The sequence below is a fragment of the Erythrolamprus reginae genome, chromosome 3 (assembly GCF_031021105.1).
Source record: "Erythrolamprus reginae isolate rEryReg1 chromosome 3, rEryReg1.hap1, whole genome shotgun sequence".
Lineage (NCBI taxonomy): Eukaryota > Metazoa > Chordata > Lepidosauria > Squamata > Dipsadidae > Erythrolamprus > Erythrolamprus reginae.
Window position 1 is genome coordinate 76,313,862 of NC_091952.1, and position 16,155 is coordinate 76,330,016.

A 16,155-nucleotide genomic window follows, 5' to 3' on the forward strand; every position below is an offset into this window, starting at 1 on the left:
ACCAGCAGTAACGTTTTATAGTTTCAAATCAATTTGAGCAGGCTTAATCCCATGTAGAATTTGGGAACAAACGTGATGGTTTCATTCTTTCCAAACGTGTCTTTCTAGATTATTAAATTATGCAACTTGCAACTGGAATATTTTTCTCTCTCTTTTTTTTAAGCCTATGGAAAGACGTAACCTATAATTTAAAGATCAGAGACATAGATGCAGCCACTGAAGCTAAGCATAGGCTTGAGGAAAGACAAAGAGCTGAAGCCAAAGCCAGGAAAGAGAAAGAGATTCCATGGGAAACAAGGGTAAGTTTACACCCAGAAATCATTTCCTGTGTTAAATCCTTTTGCTCCTATGACATTGTTAATGAGTACTTTTCTTTTACAGCTGTTCCATGAAGATGGAGAATACTGGGTTTATGATGAGCCACTACTCAAGAGACTTGCTGCCAGTAAATATTAAGCAGGCCAAGCCTGTGAAGTTCAAGCCTTGGCTTAGTGGCACTAATTGTAATGTTCAAAGGACTCTTCTTTTGGAGAGCCTGTCTCCTTCAGTTACAGTTCCTATCTCAGGGATACTGGACTTTCTCATGCAGTGAACAATTAAAACAGGAAGAGCCCTGACTGTGTAGCAGTAATTTATATTAGCCTTTCCTGCCTGATCTCCTATGCTTCTAGGAGAATAAAACCAAGGCTCAAGCTAGGCGTACATACTAAGCATTGCTGTAAAAGGTGCAAAGAGGCATGTGCCTCATACATAGGATTCTGGCATTTACACCATACATCCACATGGCTTTACTTATTTAGAACTTGTTAATTTCTATGTAAATACGAGGACTTCTTTTGCCGGTTTAGAAAACTCAAGATTGCATTTAACAAATAATAATAATGGTAGTAATAAAAAAAAACCTGGCATTTGTCTCCCCCCCAAAAAACTCCTTGAATTTTTAGAAACAGAATGTAATTATAGATTACCATTTGATTCTTGCAGATGCATCTATAATGCTTCATAAAATGGATTTTCAAAAGTATGCATTGTTTTATTTTAGAGGAAATTATTTGAAGTCTAAAATACATTGCTATAAATACGTTTGGGACAAGTCAATCCTGTTCAGCAAAGATGTTAATTTGGAAAATTCAATTGCCCGTATCATATACTAATTTATATCCATAATAATGAAGACTTAAGTGACTTGTTGCTACTATTTACTGCACATCTGTTTATTCTTAAGGACTTGTGTCCGGACACCAAGAAGTGATAACATTGAGATCTGTTCTATTTTATTCAGATGCTGGTGATAGCTTTAATCTCCATGGTCTGACTTTATTGGTCTATTTTTCCTCAGGCCCATGATAACCCAGTTTAGCTAAAAATTTAAAAATAAAAAAAAGATCCTTCAATTAAAATGCCCGTTCTATTTTAGGAGCCGTTCTGATTAAATAGTGAAAAGCTCTTTCCTGTTATATGTGTTTTCTGGAGAATTCAGATAAACTTAACCATTGATGGACAGTTTTTATATTCTGTATTAAGGCTGCCTTAATCCTTACATTATTTTGATTAGCACCAGGCATAGGTGATCAGTTTTACTCCCTAACACCACCCCCGCCCCCCGAAAATTAGTTTGTAATTTGGCCTTCTAGATGTTACTGAATTCCAGCTTCCAAACTTCCTGCATACCCAAACCTTAACCATTACTGCCAGTGATATCTGGAGTTGCACTACTTAAATAGTTGGTGAACCACATGTAGCTTCGCTTCTGTAGATTAAGAGCATGGGCCATAAACCTGTCAAGAGAGAAGTTGTCTAACATTTGAGTTTGTTTAACTGAGAAAGTTATATACTTGTATGCTTTTAATTTATATGTAACATCCCAGAATATTTAATATTATTCTACTACTACTGTATAATTTGTTTGTGTAGAATCGATTAACATGTCCAGATTTACCATTTTTTCCTCCCTCTTTCCCCCTTGTTCCAAAAGCAAAAGACTAAGACTGCAGTACTGGCAGAATAGTTTATATTCTCCCTATTTCAATTTTTTAAGTTCTTGAAACTTAAAACCAATGTAGGTAAATGATTTCTGCCTTAAAATATGCATTTAAAGAATGCATTTGAGGTGCAATGGTACATTCAACTATTTTCCAGTTTTGTTTTTATAGGATTATAAAAACTTAATCCCAGTCTTTTCTTTTTCTTCTTTAAGGAGGAAACTCACCTTAAAAAGAACTAATCAACATAGTCCTCAAATGATTTTACCTTAACAATCTCACAAAAAACCAAGAAATTAAGATTTCAATAATTTATTGCACACGTTATTTTAAGACCACTCATCCTGAACTATTTGATGATGATTCCTAGGTATATTCTTAATATTTTTTTTGTTTGAAGCCAGAAATATTGTTTTCTCTAAATTGTTGCAATATAGGCACATTCAGTTTTAAGTAATCTAATAGCATTTTCTGGATAGTAGGTAGTATTTTACTTCTGAGAGAGTCTTTAGTCTTTTTACCCATAGCTGTTATGGAAGAAGCAGCAGCATTCCAGACAGAAAGAACCCAGAATAATAATTGCCAATGGGGGACCCATTTACTTTTATGAATAAGACTGTTTTTCTATACATCCATTGTGATATATATTTTCACCAAAAAAATGCTTGCTCTTATGTATGCTTTGCTGGTTAAAAGACACGCTTGAAATGTGTACATTAATTTGTCAACTATTTTCCATAAAGCCTGGTAAATAGAAGTCTTAGAAGGAAAGTATACCTCCAGAGTATTTAACTTGTACTACACATTATGGCAGCCCGAGATGAGTTATTTTAATATCTTATGGTATGGGAGAACATTGAGAGCTGATGTATACACTTTGATGTTCTTAATGCAAGTGATGTCAGTCAAAGAAGAAGGGTCCAAGAAAGTTAGTTGAGGTATTTCGTTGCTTGAAGCGCTGTGCATATTTGAAACAGATGGAACGTCTGCATCACCTTCATGTACACCATATCCAACCACCTGTAATTTCAAAACACAAAATAGGTGATAAATCCTGCAGCAGGTGTATAGTTTCTATTACGGCAGAAAGGGCTAAAACATTGCTTTATGCCTGAGTAAGCAACAGATTAATGCTTAAATTTAAAAATTATAGTTTTATTTGAATTCGATTAAATACATTATGTTTCAGAAGGATCAATTTTCCAGCCCCATGTTCAAAGCCAGGATATGCTGCAGAAACATTTTATATTCTTTCTAAGTGCAAGAGCACATTTAATATTATTTCTATTATTACTATTTTATATCTTGCGTTACTAGCAGTAATTAGATACGTTGACTCCTTGAGTTATTTTTACATCTCTAACTCAAGACAGGCATCGTATCTTAAGCCTTGATATTCATCCAATTTAATATAAGCTACTTACACATTTGTCATAAATACTCACATGTACGCTGAGCACTTTTCTTTCTTTGTGTCTGTGTATTTGAAACCAGTCAATTAATTCTGACTGCGAAAGAGATTTTAGAGCATCAATCTAGAACAGAATAATTTTTTAAAAAATTAGCATGTTTAAATAATGTAGAAATCGACCTATACGTAAGCCATTGGTACAGGCAGTCTTTGACTTAAAACCATTCGTTTAGTTGCTGTCCAAAGTTACAACAGTGCTGAAAAAAGTGACTTAAAACTGGTGCTTACAGTGATGCAGCATTGCTATGGTCATATGATCAGAATTTGGGTGCTTGGCAACCGACATACATCTGCAGCACCCCAGGGTCACGTGATCATCACCCAGCCTTTCCACCCAGCCTCCAATAAACAAAAGTCAGTGGGGAAGCTGGATTTGCTTAATAACCCCATGATTTGCTTAAAGACCATGGCAAAAAAAAAAAAAGGTTTGACACAGCTCACTTAATCGCATCACTTAGTAATGTAAGTTCCCAATTGTGATTGTAACTTGAGGACTCTTGGTGCATAGAAGAATATAATTATCAATCCTTACAAGCCAGCTTTCATGGTTAAGGCAGGATTTAAAATCATGGTCTCCTGGTTTCTAGCCTTGTGCCCTAACCATTAGACCAAATGGCTTCTTGTGCTAGTGGTAGAACTAAATATGGAAAGAGCATACAAAGATTTTTAAATCTGACCCACAAGGGAATATTTTTAAGAATTACCTCCCGAACTAGTCTGTCAAATAGATATTGCTGAGTCACTACTTCTGTCCAGTTCCTATCCACTTCTTCACCAAGATGAGAATCTTCACATTCTTTTAATTTAATGAGCGCTGTCACCTGGTGTAGAGAAATCAATTTTTTTTCAAAATAGTATTAAAGCATCCCTATTACAGATTTGTCTACTGTTTTGAAAGGTAGTGTTTTAATGCTCTGAACTTTTATCAATTATATGGTATGAGACCAATTATACAATCTAGATCTTGTTTCTACTACATCTCTGGAAATGTTAATCCTCATTAAAAATAGGAATCAAAAAGTTGGGAAACTGATTTCTGGTAGTGTTAGTACTATAGTGCCTTTTATAATTACAGTTTAAGTATAACTGAGTTCAGATTCTATTTTAAAATCTATAAATAGTTGGTAATAATACTTTTGAATTAATCAAATAAAAGTGCTCCTGTATATTTAAATGGTGGATAATAAATTTTCATTTCTTCTTTGAGTTCCCTAGGATTGTAATAGCATAACTCCAGTACTGCCCTGGACTTCCTAAACTTTGAACAAGCACCAGAAAAGACTACTTTACTGTTTTGGTGGACAACCAAAACTGTTGATCAAGCGTTTATTGGAAAAAAATTCAAGAAAAATAATAAAAGAAGAGGTAATAGTCATTACCTGAGTCTTGAAGGACTCTTCAGTCATATTTTTGAGTTTTTCTTCAAAACACAGAAAAAATTCTTCTATCTTCTTATCCACTACTTCAGAACTGAGAAAGAAATCACAAATATGTATTCTATCTAATATACATTTAGTTTAATTCCATGTTCTTGAATTTCCTTAAGTAATGAGAAACACCAAGGTGAAACTGACTAAAACTGCATGGAGGGCAAATCAAGTGAAAGCCAAATAGGAACAACAGGAGGGTATTTTGTACCCTGATGAGGTCTTCTGCTAACATTGCAATATTTCAAAACATTTTTCAAAATTTAAGCCTAAATCATTGACTCTGTTCTCATTACACTTTATAGTAATTTATACCACCCAGACACTCGGAAATTACATTAGGTTAAATCATGCTATTTTGTGTTACTCGGTCATTAATTTGATTTTTCAAGAGTTAAATTTGTTTTAACACCCTCATATATAGCCAATGATAGTGATGAAACTGTAGTCGGCTGGACAGTGAGATGCATATGCACAATCAAATTTATCTGCTGCCCATCTCATAGTTCAGGCAACCCTGCACACATTCATGAAAAAAGTCAAACGCTTCTTACCCTGAGGATATTTTTCATAAAATATCTAGTCTAAAAACCTGTTGAGTTTACAAGGCTAAGAGAAAAACCTGAAATTCTCAAATGTCTTACTTGTATTTGGTTGCCTGTGTGGCTACAGTAACAGAGAACCCAAGGATCCCAGATGTATTCCTACATGTTGCATAGACATTGTATCTAACAATGAAAAGAGAGAGAAATTACACAAATTTGCTCTTAAACTGCAAGAAAGCTGACAACTTAGCTACTTCAATTTAAATTGCATTGGATTGGCATCCTTCAGTCTCGAAAGACCATGGTATCATGCTCTGGATTCCATTTAAATAATGGTATAATATTTATTTATTTATTTATTTATTTATTTATTTATTTAGATTTGTATGCCGCCCCTCTCCGAAGACTCGGGGCGGCTCACAACAGAATGGAACAAATCATGAATAATCAGAAAACTTTAAAATTTATACAAGCTTTAAAAGAACCCCATAAACTAACAGACGCACACACAAACATACCATGCATAAATTAAACATGCCCGGGGGAGGTGTTTCAGTTCCCCCATGCCTGACGGCAGAGGTGGGTTTTAAGGAGTTTACGGAAGGCAGGGAGAGTAGGGGCAGTTCTAATCTCTGGGGGGAGTTGGTTCCAGAGAGTCGGTGCCGCCACAGAGAAGGCTCTTCCCCTGGGGCCCGCCAACCGACATTGTTTAGTTGACGGGACCCAGAGAAGGCCCACTCTGTGGGACCTAATTGGTCGCTGGGATTCGTGCGGCAGTAGGCGGTCTCGGAGATATAAATGCCCATGATGGCGAATCTATGGCACGCATGTGGAGCCTTATCTCAAAAGGTTTTTGAGGACACTCAAGGCGTTGGCTTATGTCAGTTCCAGGGCGCATGTGCATGCTGGCCAGCTGATTTTGGGGAGGAGGCTGTTTTACCTTCCCCAGGCATCAGGAAAGCCCCATGGAGCCTTTGGATGGCAAAAAATGGACCAACGGGCCTCTTGGAAGTTTGGAAATGAATTTTCAGTTGGGCCTGTTTTTCACCCTCCATAGGCTTTCCTGAAAAACAGCCCAGCAGGCCTACTGGAAATCTGGAGGCTTCAATGTGCATGCGTGGTAGGGGAGCACATGGGGTTGTGTGCGCAACAGCTCCTGGAATTGTATCTAAACATCTGTCAACTGAAAATTATTTTACACAGGAACCGCAAGCTGTTTTAACAATTAGTGGATAAGGGGTTTTTAATTTTTATTTTGAGGGAGCAATTTTTTCTAAAGAACAAAACTCGTGCATGCATGTGTGGTCTCCTGCATGTGCCCCACTGCTACGCATGCGCATCAGAGATCCAAAAACCAGCTGGCCAGCAGGAGGCACACACTAAACCAGAGCGATGGCTCACATGCCTGCAGAGAGGGGCCCTCATACCACCTTTGGCACGTGTGCCATAGGTTTGCCATCAAGGACTTAGTGGAACCTTCATGGGCTTAGTAGAAACTAGTACTGGGCAAACTGAAGAAAAGCAAAACACCAAAAATCATCTTGCATAAATCAAAATAGGCTAATTCCATCTACATTAATTCGGTATACAGCTTTTCTCTCTTCCAATACGGCAGTAAATAGAACCTTACCCTAAGGTTTGCTTGGTTCGAAGAAAGTCAAAACAAGGCTCTTCCATATACATCTGAAATTCAACAGTATTTAAATTCAATGTACCTGGTATATTTCTTTAAGGCATTTTTAAAATAAGGAAGCAATTTAAAACATGCTTTTATTAACTAAACATCACTTTAAAAGGCTTATTGAGATTAAACCATATCTGATATAAATAAAGGCTAAATCTACCTAGAATATTGTGGGCAGAGAAAGCTGCACGTCCCAGATACAAGAAAGAAAAGGAATGCAATACTTTTAAGAATTACAGTGATTCCCCCTGTAAAAAGCTGACTTCATCCTAAAAATTGCATTGTTGCAATAAATAAATAACAACACGCCTGATGATTGCTTTTTGGTTTCTAAGTTGTCTTTCCACTCTCGAGTATCTCAACTATGCATTAATATTACTATGATAGTTTCAGAATCTCAGTTAATAATTGGACTATGCACATAGTGGGTCAGTTATATAATTTTACTTTGCTATAGGGAACAATTATATATATATATGTGACTTACTCTGTATGTAGTCAATACACAGGATATTATACATATTTATACAGATTATGTAGGGGATGGAGGTTTCAAAAACACAGGGTGATTTCTATACCTCATGTAGTATTTATACTAATAATCCTTTTACTATATGTCTTCCCAGATTTTTTTTTAATCATTAGCCTTATTCTCCATATGATCTTCTATGGTGTACAATGTGCACCAGATACTATTCTGAGTTGATCATCAAGATTTATGTAGTTCTGTTTTTACTAAGCAATCCAAACTTACCACAAGCAATTCCATGAGAGAATATTCTCTTAAATTCCTAGCTCCGGACTGAAAATAAAACAAAAAGGCAATAATGAAGAAAGTCACCGTTTTTCAATTTTGTTCTGCAATTACAATAACCTTTCAAAAGATAGTGAATGTTGCAGTATTCAACAAATCATTAATAAAATGCTATCCTGGCTTTCCAGCCATCGTTTGAAGAACCTAATTAAAGAGCATGTAGTGTGGAGGTAGTAGTATTTGGAGGGGATGGGCACCATAGTCTAACACAGTAAAAGAAAGGATTAGGGAGAAAATTGAAAGCTTTTACTTGCATTGTAAATTGAAGACTGCTTAAAACATTCCAAAATTAGCAATATTGAAATTGTATTAAAGGTTTTGTATGGTTGAAACTTCAACTTTCCTAAATATGCTGGCAATTGTGAAATAATATATGTACCATACCAAACTTCAGATATCTCACTGTGTGATTATTTCTTCCAAGTGTAACTTTTTGAAATAGCTATTGAATTACTGATGTCTTTCTTTATAAGAAATATATACCTTTTGTATTAAAAAAGATGTGTATATGTGTGTGCATGTGGGGTCCTCAAGCCACCGAACAAAAGACCACGGTACTTTCTGCTCTGTATATCACATCAGTTATGATGGGAAAATCTCAATAATGAACATTTCCATGAAGGAAAAAGAACTTTGCAGAAAACAAATCAGCCTAACTTTCTCTATGGCTACTTTTCTCTACTTTTATGATTGGAAATGATTAGTTGACAACAAACAAATTTAAAGATGTCCAAGTTAGGTTATTTCTGTTGCAAGCAAGACGGGAATGTATTGCTGTAAGCCAACATTGAATAAATTATAATTTGGGTTTTATTGACAATGATAAGCTAAAATTAAATAAATGACATGGCATAGCACACCAGAGGAACTCTGCTAATTCAGGGAAACTTGGAAGGGTGAAGGAGAAGTAATGCAGAAAGAGAAAAACAACACAAATCCACCTCCTATAAAAATTACAACATTCATCAAAAAAAGCCCATTTATTTATAGCTAATAATACCTGTATACAATTAAATTCAAGAGATGCCTGAAACACACTAAGCAACAAATGTATCACAAAACAGTTAATGCACCCATTTTTTACATCATAGTACCTGATAGTAGACTGTCACTTCTGAATTGCCATCCCCTTTATTAAGTGTCTTCACTTTGCACAATAGATGGGCACATGGTAAATCCATCACTCGGAACTGAACTGGACATGGATGCACTTGAGGCAGGAAGTGCAATTTCCTAGAAAGCGTTGAAAAATTAATGTCAGTTGCCACTTGCTCTTTTTACCTTATTAATTCAGTTTAAGAGAGGAGCAAAAACACATTCTAACAACGAAAACACCTGCAAAGGAGGGAAATATATAATAGTTAAATAAACCACCCTTTTCAAAATGTTACAATATAAGCTTATCTTACAACGTGCCTTTCACTTCTTTTAAAGAAAAGCAAATTTCTGTTAGAGAAAAGTAAACTAAAATGGTTAAAGATTTGTACAGCCTAGAAACCCCTGAAGTTGGGTAAGGCCATTTTGAGAAGAATGCTCATCAAACACAGTATAATTATGGCTTCAGAAATACTATTTTTTATGTATGTGCAAATTAGAATGCATAGGTTACTGATCAATTGACTATAATTCAAATATTAATTTAAATTGAATTATAGCCCCAGTTTCTAACACGCAGACTCAGATGTTGGCAGCTGTTATAAACTTATAATTCTCAATATGAAGATAAGTATACTTACTCGATAACATAATTCAAAAATTCTTTGGATTCCTGGAAGAAAAAAGAGATGTTAACATTGTGATTAGAAATAAAACAACAGTAACAGTGGGCATTACTATATTACCTACATAGGAGCTGTGTGGCGGCACAGTGGTTAGAATACAATATTTAAGGCTAACTCTGTCCACTGCCCACATCACATTATCTCCGTGGTTGGGGGGAAAAAACCCTTACATAAATGCCTTTGGAATAGAGCCGAGGTGGCGCAGTGGGTAGAGTGCAGTACTGCAGGCCACTAAAGCTGACTGCTAGATCTGCAGGTCAGCGGTTCAAATCTCATCACCGGCTCAAGGTTGACTCAGCCTTCCATCTTTCTAAGGTGGGTAAAATGAGGACCAGGATTGTGGGGGCAATATGCTGGATCTATTAAAAAGTGCTATTGCTAACATGTTGTAAGCCTCGCTGAGTCTAAGGAGAAGGGCGGCATTAAAAAAATCAATCAATCAAATAAACAAACAAATATGACCCAGTTGTAAAACAGACCAGAAACAGCTAATACAGTGCCTAGGACTAGATGTGTTATGTTCCACTATTTTTCATTACTTGCACAGAAAAGTGCTTTTCTCACCCTATTCTCATATTTACTTATTTGATTTATATTGAAAATAGTTCGTTAATGGGCTCTCGTTTGCCAAGGATTGTTACTAAAGCAGCAAATTGACATCGAAAGTCATAAAGTCACGGTCGAAGGTTAAGCAAGGAAAACCAAAGTTGACAAGATAGTTTATACTGTAGATGCAAATACTCACGGAGCTTGTGAAGTTTCCCTGGACAAGGCCCTCTACAAAGAGCTGAGATTTGAAAGCCTTCACAAACAACAGCAGAGAATCTACTGAGAGGACCTTCATAAGAGCCTCATATTTGTCAGTCATAGACCACCGACAATGTTCCAGGATTAAGAGACGTATATCTCTGTGTCACAGGAGAAATACTGATTATTACATGTTTACTGATAGCATGTTGGCTTTAACAGCATCACCTATAAGCTACGCGGGTTATCCAGAAAGTAAAGTTACAAGGCACGTGGCTGTCGCGGGGAAAGTGGGTATTACTATTGTGTAGCGGGAAGCCAGCGGAAGAGAATGAGCAGTGCCAGTGGTCATTAGGTCATCGACTAGTGTTGTGATGAAGATTAGAGATGTGTGTCCTTGTTCCAGTTCCCTCCAAGTACGAAGTGCGCGCTGTAATACGTTACCTGAATGCTAAGGGCATAAACGCTGCTGCGATGGGTGTCCACGATGCTTACTGAAGCGCACAAAATTGACAGAGTCAGTGCCACCCAAGAATTTCTTGGCCGTTTCGAGATTGAAGACGAGGCTTTACTCAACTGTACAGTGACAGGAGATGAGATTTGGGCTTATCACCATACTCCAGAGAGCAAACGTCAATCAATTTAGTGGTGCCATACCCATTCTCCTTCAGCCCAAAAATTCAAAATTCAGCAATTGGCGCAAAAAATCTTGGACGCTCATTGCGCACAAATCTTGGGCACCCATCACAGCAGCCTTCATGCCCTCAGCATTCAGATAGCGTATTACAATGCGCACTTGGCACAAAATAGAATGAGGACGCTCATCTCCAACCTTCACAACGTCAGTCGAAGATCTATTGACCACTGGCACTGCTTGTTCTCTTCCACTGGCTTCCTGCTACACGACAGTAATATCAACTTCCCCCACGAACATTCCCCAGAAGAGCTATGTCCTTGTAACCTTACTTTCCGGATAGCCCTCATACATTTGGATCCAAAAGTAAATGCATTTGCGTTTACCCAAACTTGGTTCTTCCTCCCCCCCAACCCCCTGGGAACAAAATGTATTTTTGTATAATGTATCCACTTTTTACATAAACATTGTGTACATTACATATATTTGAATTCAACATGCATTTATCTTTTACAGACACTTCCCTGCCTACACAACTGAGTATAACTAAATATGTGAAAATCATTCTCTAACATATAGGGCATAAAGGAGTGGGAGATCAAATCTATTTCTATAAATTAAGGGTAAGGAGAAATACTGGAAAACTTCGAAGTAATCTCATAAAAGACCATCTGCTCATAAAATACCCTGCAATTTAGTCTTCTGGTCTTAGGTAACAATTTTTATATAGTGGAAAGTTTAATAAATCTCGCACAAGAAAGAGTCTTTTCTTATCTGGTGTTTCCTAAACCAACACAGCAGTCACTCAAGGTAAATTAAGCACTCAAGCAGCTTATTGCTGTAATCTATATGGAGATCACCTCCCAATTATTCTCAGAAGTATTACAAGTCTCAATCCTCTTGTCTTATGAACATGCAATATTTCATCCATACCTTGTTCTTATTATCAATTGTTACACAATGTATCAAACTATTTCATTGGAATGGATGTCGCCAAAATTTCTGGATTTCTAAGTGGGTGAAATCTGGGATGAGTTTTCAATGATAAATGTCATTTTTGCTGCCCAATTTCAGCAACATTTATTTTGCTAAGCCAGAAGCCATGAATTAGAAATTCCATTGATTAGACACCTTTAAAGATGGATTAGACAATGAACCAAAATCAAAGGAACCACCTGCATGCATAGCACTATGACTGAAATCATCCTGGCTCATATACTGCAGACACTTACTTGGCCAGAGTTTCGGGCTTGATAAGGATGTTGAAGTAAGTTTTCTTTAACTGCTCAGTTATCATCTGAAAAACTTCTGGAGTAACACTGAAATCAGCTAAGTGGTCAATGATGAGCTGAAACAGCAACTACAACAACAACAACATCAACAATAAACCAATTCATTATGATCCTCTTTAAAAAGGACTTTTTCAGAAAGAATTCAAGGATAGAAATAAAGCAATACTTACAGGTAGCTTATGATTGAAGCCTTTCACACGAATGATCAATCCATGTTCTCCGGCTACCAGCTTATATTCCAACTGAGCAACATCAGCTTCATATGCAGGTTCAGCAAGATTGTGTGAAAGGATGTTCACAAAAATATCGAAGAGCACCACACTGAACACATTAAGTTGAGACAACGGGAGGCAAAGGTAAGAAGAGTTTGAGAATGTTTCTTTGTGAAATTTTTGGGAATTACACATTCCTTCAAAAACAGCAAAGGCTGGCAAATATCAACATATTTTCAGAAGCAGGAGAATAGACTGCATCAACCATTATGGTCAACATTTGTTATAGGCATCATTTGAAATGTTACATTTGAAGTTTAAAAACCAGTAAAATGCTTGCTTTTTGTGATCTGAAGTTGTTTTCAATATAATAAATTAATTCTCACCTGTTACTTGAATGCAAAGAGGTTAATATTTTATGTCATGTTAAGAGTCTCTTAATTTAATAAGTTATAACTAACTGCAATGTTGCATCAATTGCTGTTTTACTACATATTCGTTTAGCTATAAAATGCATAACAGCATGACAGCTCCTACTATAAACTTTCAGTACTTGCTGTCCCCCATGAAGTTACTAGTAATAGAAAGATAAGCACATACTCCAAATCTATCTCTTACATTTCAAAGATTTGTAAGGATCCAGGAGCTGCACTTAATATATAAGGGGTTGATGAGGAGGATCAAAGTAGGATGAGATTGAATCTAAGTTCAACCTATCTTATAGCTTGCATCACTGTATCGCCTATATTTAAAGAGCAATTTGAGTCACAAACAGCAGAAAGAGGCTCTGTAATTCAGAACAATCACTCATTTAAAGTTTTTTTTACAACAAAATGGTAAAACAAATCAAATCTTACTTCTCAGCAGATTGCTGGATCAGTGGTGAGATCAGCTGGAAACGGATATAAGCTGGAAAAAAAGTTATAATGATCAGTGGTAAACCATGCAGAATTTTAATCAAGACTACGTATTTCTTCTAGATCTTAGATTATGATTCCTTTATGAAAAGAGCAGCTTGACATCAATGTTGATTAGATTCACTATCCTTTCTAAAGAAGCAGTCTTTCCAGTCCTACAGGCTATATATTAACGTCTACAGCCATAAACCATTTCAACTCCGACCCTCAAAAAATGACACTATAGAGCACTGCACACCAGAACAACTAGACACAACAACAGTTTTTCCCCAAACATCATCACTCTGCTAAACAAATAATTCTCTCAACACTGTCAAACTATTTACAAAGTTTGCACTACTATTAATCTTCTTGTCATTCCTATCATCCATCTCTTCACACTAATCTGCATGACTCTAACTTTGTTGTTTGTATCCTTACGATTTATATCATCTGCTTCATAATGTGATTTGATTGCTTATTTACATAAGAACATAAGAAGAGCCATGCTGAATCAGGCCAAAGCCCATCGAGTCCAGCATTCTGTGTCACACAGCGGCCCACCAATTATCCATGGGGATCTTGAGCAGAAAAAGAAGGCAAGATCCTCCCTTTCCCCTGACCCCCAACAAATAGTACTCAAGGGAATCCTGCCTGCCTCAACGAACATAGAGGCGGCACATGGACATCCGTTTCAATAGCCACCGATACACTTAGCATTCATGAATCTGTTTAATCCTGCCTTGAAGCTATAAAGGCTGACAGCAGTCACAACCTCTTCTGGATGTGAATTCCATAAACCAAGAACCCTCTGGGTGAAGAAATATTTCCCTTGATTTGTCCTCACTTTCTTACCTATGAGCTTTAGGGAGTGCCCCCTTGTCCTAGTATTGTGTGATAGAGCAAATAATTTTCTATCCCATTCATGATTTTATACACTTCAATCAAGTCACCCCTTAAACGCCATCTTTGAAGGCTGAAGAGACCAAGGTATTTATAACCTATGACCATCATTAAGTGTTGTACCTTATGATTCCTGATGAATGCATCTTTTCTTTTATGTACACTGACAGCACATGCACCAAAGTCATATTCCTTGTGTGTCCAATCGCACTTGGCCAATATAGAATTCTATTCTATTCTATATCATTCATAATGGAAAATTATTGCCCATAAACCAGACCATTTAACACCCAGGCCTTCCTTAATGTGAGAGGGCGCTGGCCACTGGATATTATAGAATGAAAAAGCCTTCCCAGGGAGTAGGAGCTGCAGAAAATAAAGAAGAGGCAGGGAACTCTGACAAAGCTAAATTAAGAATCCTGAGTGGACATTTAGAAAGATCCTGGAGTGTTTTTTGTTTTAATGTTGAGGAAACAGTTCTATATCCCACAGAAAGACCGAGGCAGCATGTCTAGCAAACAGAAGGATATGTATACAGGTAGTCCTCAAGTTACAACCATTTTTTAAGTGCCCATTCAATGTAAACAATGGCATGAAAACAAAACTGGCTTTCCCAAGCATTGTAGCATGTAATTTTCCCAGCTGGCTTCTGACAAGCAAAGTCAATGGGGGGAAGCCCAATTACTCAACAATCACACAATTCACTTAATAATTGCATGATTCCTGTGGCAAAAAAAAGGCTGCAAAATGAAGCAAAATTCATTTAACAACTGCCTTGGCTTAACAATGGAAATTTGGGGGTCAACTACGGTTCTAAGAGCCGAGGTGGCGCAGTGGGTAGAGTGCAGTACTGCAGGCCACTAAAGCTGACTGCTAGATCTGCAGGTCAGCGGTTCAAATCTCATCACCGGCTCAGCCTTTCATCTTTCAGAGGTGGGTAAAATGAGGACCTGGATTGTGGGGGCAATATGCAGGCTCTGTTAAAAAGTGCTATTGCTAACATGTTGTAAGCCACCCTGAGTCTAAAAAGAAGGGGGGAGGGCATTAAAAAAAATCAAATAAATAAATAAAATAAATAAGTCAAGGACTATCTATATGGTGGTTCACAAATCAGTGATCAAATACTGAGCTTGACATTCTAGTAGCAACATAAAGGATAAAGTTATTCGAGTCAAGAAAGAATCTCAAAGCAAAAGACAATGAAGAAATGACCATTCGAATTGCGTTATCTTCATTTTAGAAATGGCTAAGCTGTAACCCAGAAAGGTTGATAGTGCAACTCAATAGAAGTGACACATGTGCAAAGTGAAACACTGATATGGGTTTAATGCCAGACAAGATTGCCCAGAGATTTATCTGGAATAAAACAAAAATTGCCAAATGAGAAATCAAAGGGAATAATCTAAGCCATAAGTGGAGGTTCATTAGGAGTTTTATTTAAAGATACCACAGAATAGTTACCTTTAGGGATTTTGAATTTGTCATCCTTCTTGTACCACAAACTACCTTGCTTGGAACTCATTATATTGACCGGATATTCTGTTTGAGGGCAATCAGGATCCTTCAAAGCAAAATCAGTTGCTAAAATGATGAAAAATGGGGTTGTTATTTTACATCAACAAACAAGTACTATCCATCATAAAATGCTTAAACCTGTTTATAATTAAGCAAACAAATGGCGTTAACATTTCTGTAACAACAAATGTTACAGATTCCCCTAATTTCTCCTAATTCTTATGGGTCCAACATGGGAGAAATCTAAGAAAA

The 16,155-nt window shown here is 36.8% G+C and overlaps 2 protein-coding genes across 4 annotated transcripts in view; one reads left to right on the forward strand and one right to left on the reverse strand.

The window, feature by feature from the left end:
• Nucleotides 1-1,021, forward strand: part of OSBPL9 (oxysterol binding protein like 9) — a 75,995-nt gene extending 74,974 nt beyond the window's left edge. For all 3 annotated transcript variants that reach the window (XM_070745900.1, XM_070745901.1, XM_070745902.1), the window contains 2 exons: nucleotides 164-299; nucleotides 382-1,021. In XM_070745900.1, the coding sequence (XP_070602001.1) occupies nucleotides 164-299; nucleotides 382-456 (211 nt within the window). In that variant the 3' untranslated portion in view covers nucleotides 457-1,021. The remainder of the gene's footprint in view (nucleotides 1-163; nucleotides 300-381) is intronic.
• A 1,257-nt stretch (nucleotides 1,022-2,278) lies between these two features.
• Nucleotides 2,279-16,155, reverse strand: part of NRDC (nardilysin convertase) — a 39,545-nt gene continuing 25,668 nt past the window's right edge. Inside the window, exons 18-31 of the mRNA XM_070745899.1 lie at nucleotides 15,850-15,969; nucleotides 13,447-13,498; nucleotides 12,548-12,698; nucleotides 12,318-12,445; nucleotides 10,450-10,612; nucleotides 9,660-9,691; nucleotides 9,018-9,156; nucleotides 7,864-7,911; nucleotides 7,056-7,108; nucleotides 5,525-5,608; nucleotides 4,833-4,923; nucleotides 4,158-4,274; nucleotides 3,428-3,517; nucleotides 2,279-3,002 (exon numbers count right to left, since the gene is read on the reverse strand). Coding sequence (XP_070602000.1) covers nucleotides 2,808-3,002; nucleotides 3,428-3,517; nucleotides 4,158-4,274; nucleotides 4,833-4,923; nucleotides 5,525-5,608; nucleotides 7,056-7,108; nucleotides 7,864-7,911; nucleotides 9,018-9,156; nucleotides 9,660-9,691; nucleotides 10,450-10,612; nucleotides 12,318-12,445; nucleotides 12,548-12,698; nucleotides 13,447-13,498; nucleotides 15,850-15,969 — 1,463 coding nt within the window. The 3' untranslated portion in view covers nucleotides 2,279-2,807. The remainder of the gene's footprint in view (nucleotides 3,003-3,427; nucleotides 3,518-4,157; nucleotides 4,275-4,832; nucleotides 4,924-5,524; nucleotides 5,609-7,055; nucleotides 7,109-7,863; nucleotides 7,912-9,017; nucleotides 9,157-9,659; nucleotides 9,692-10,449; nucleotides 10,613-12,317; nucleotides 12,446-12,547; nucleotides 12,699-13,446; nucleotides 13,499-15,849; nucleotides 15,970-16,155) is intronic.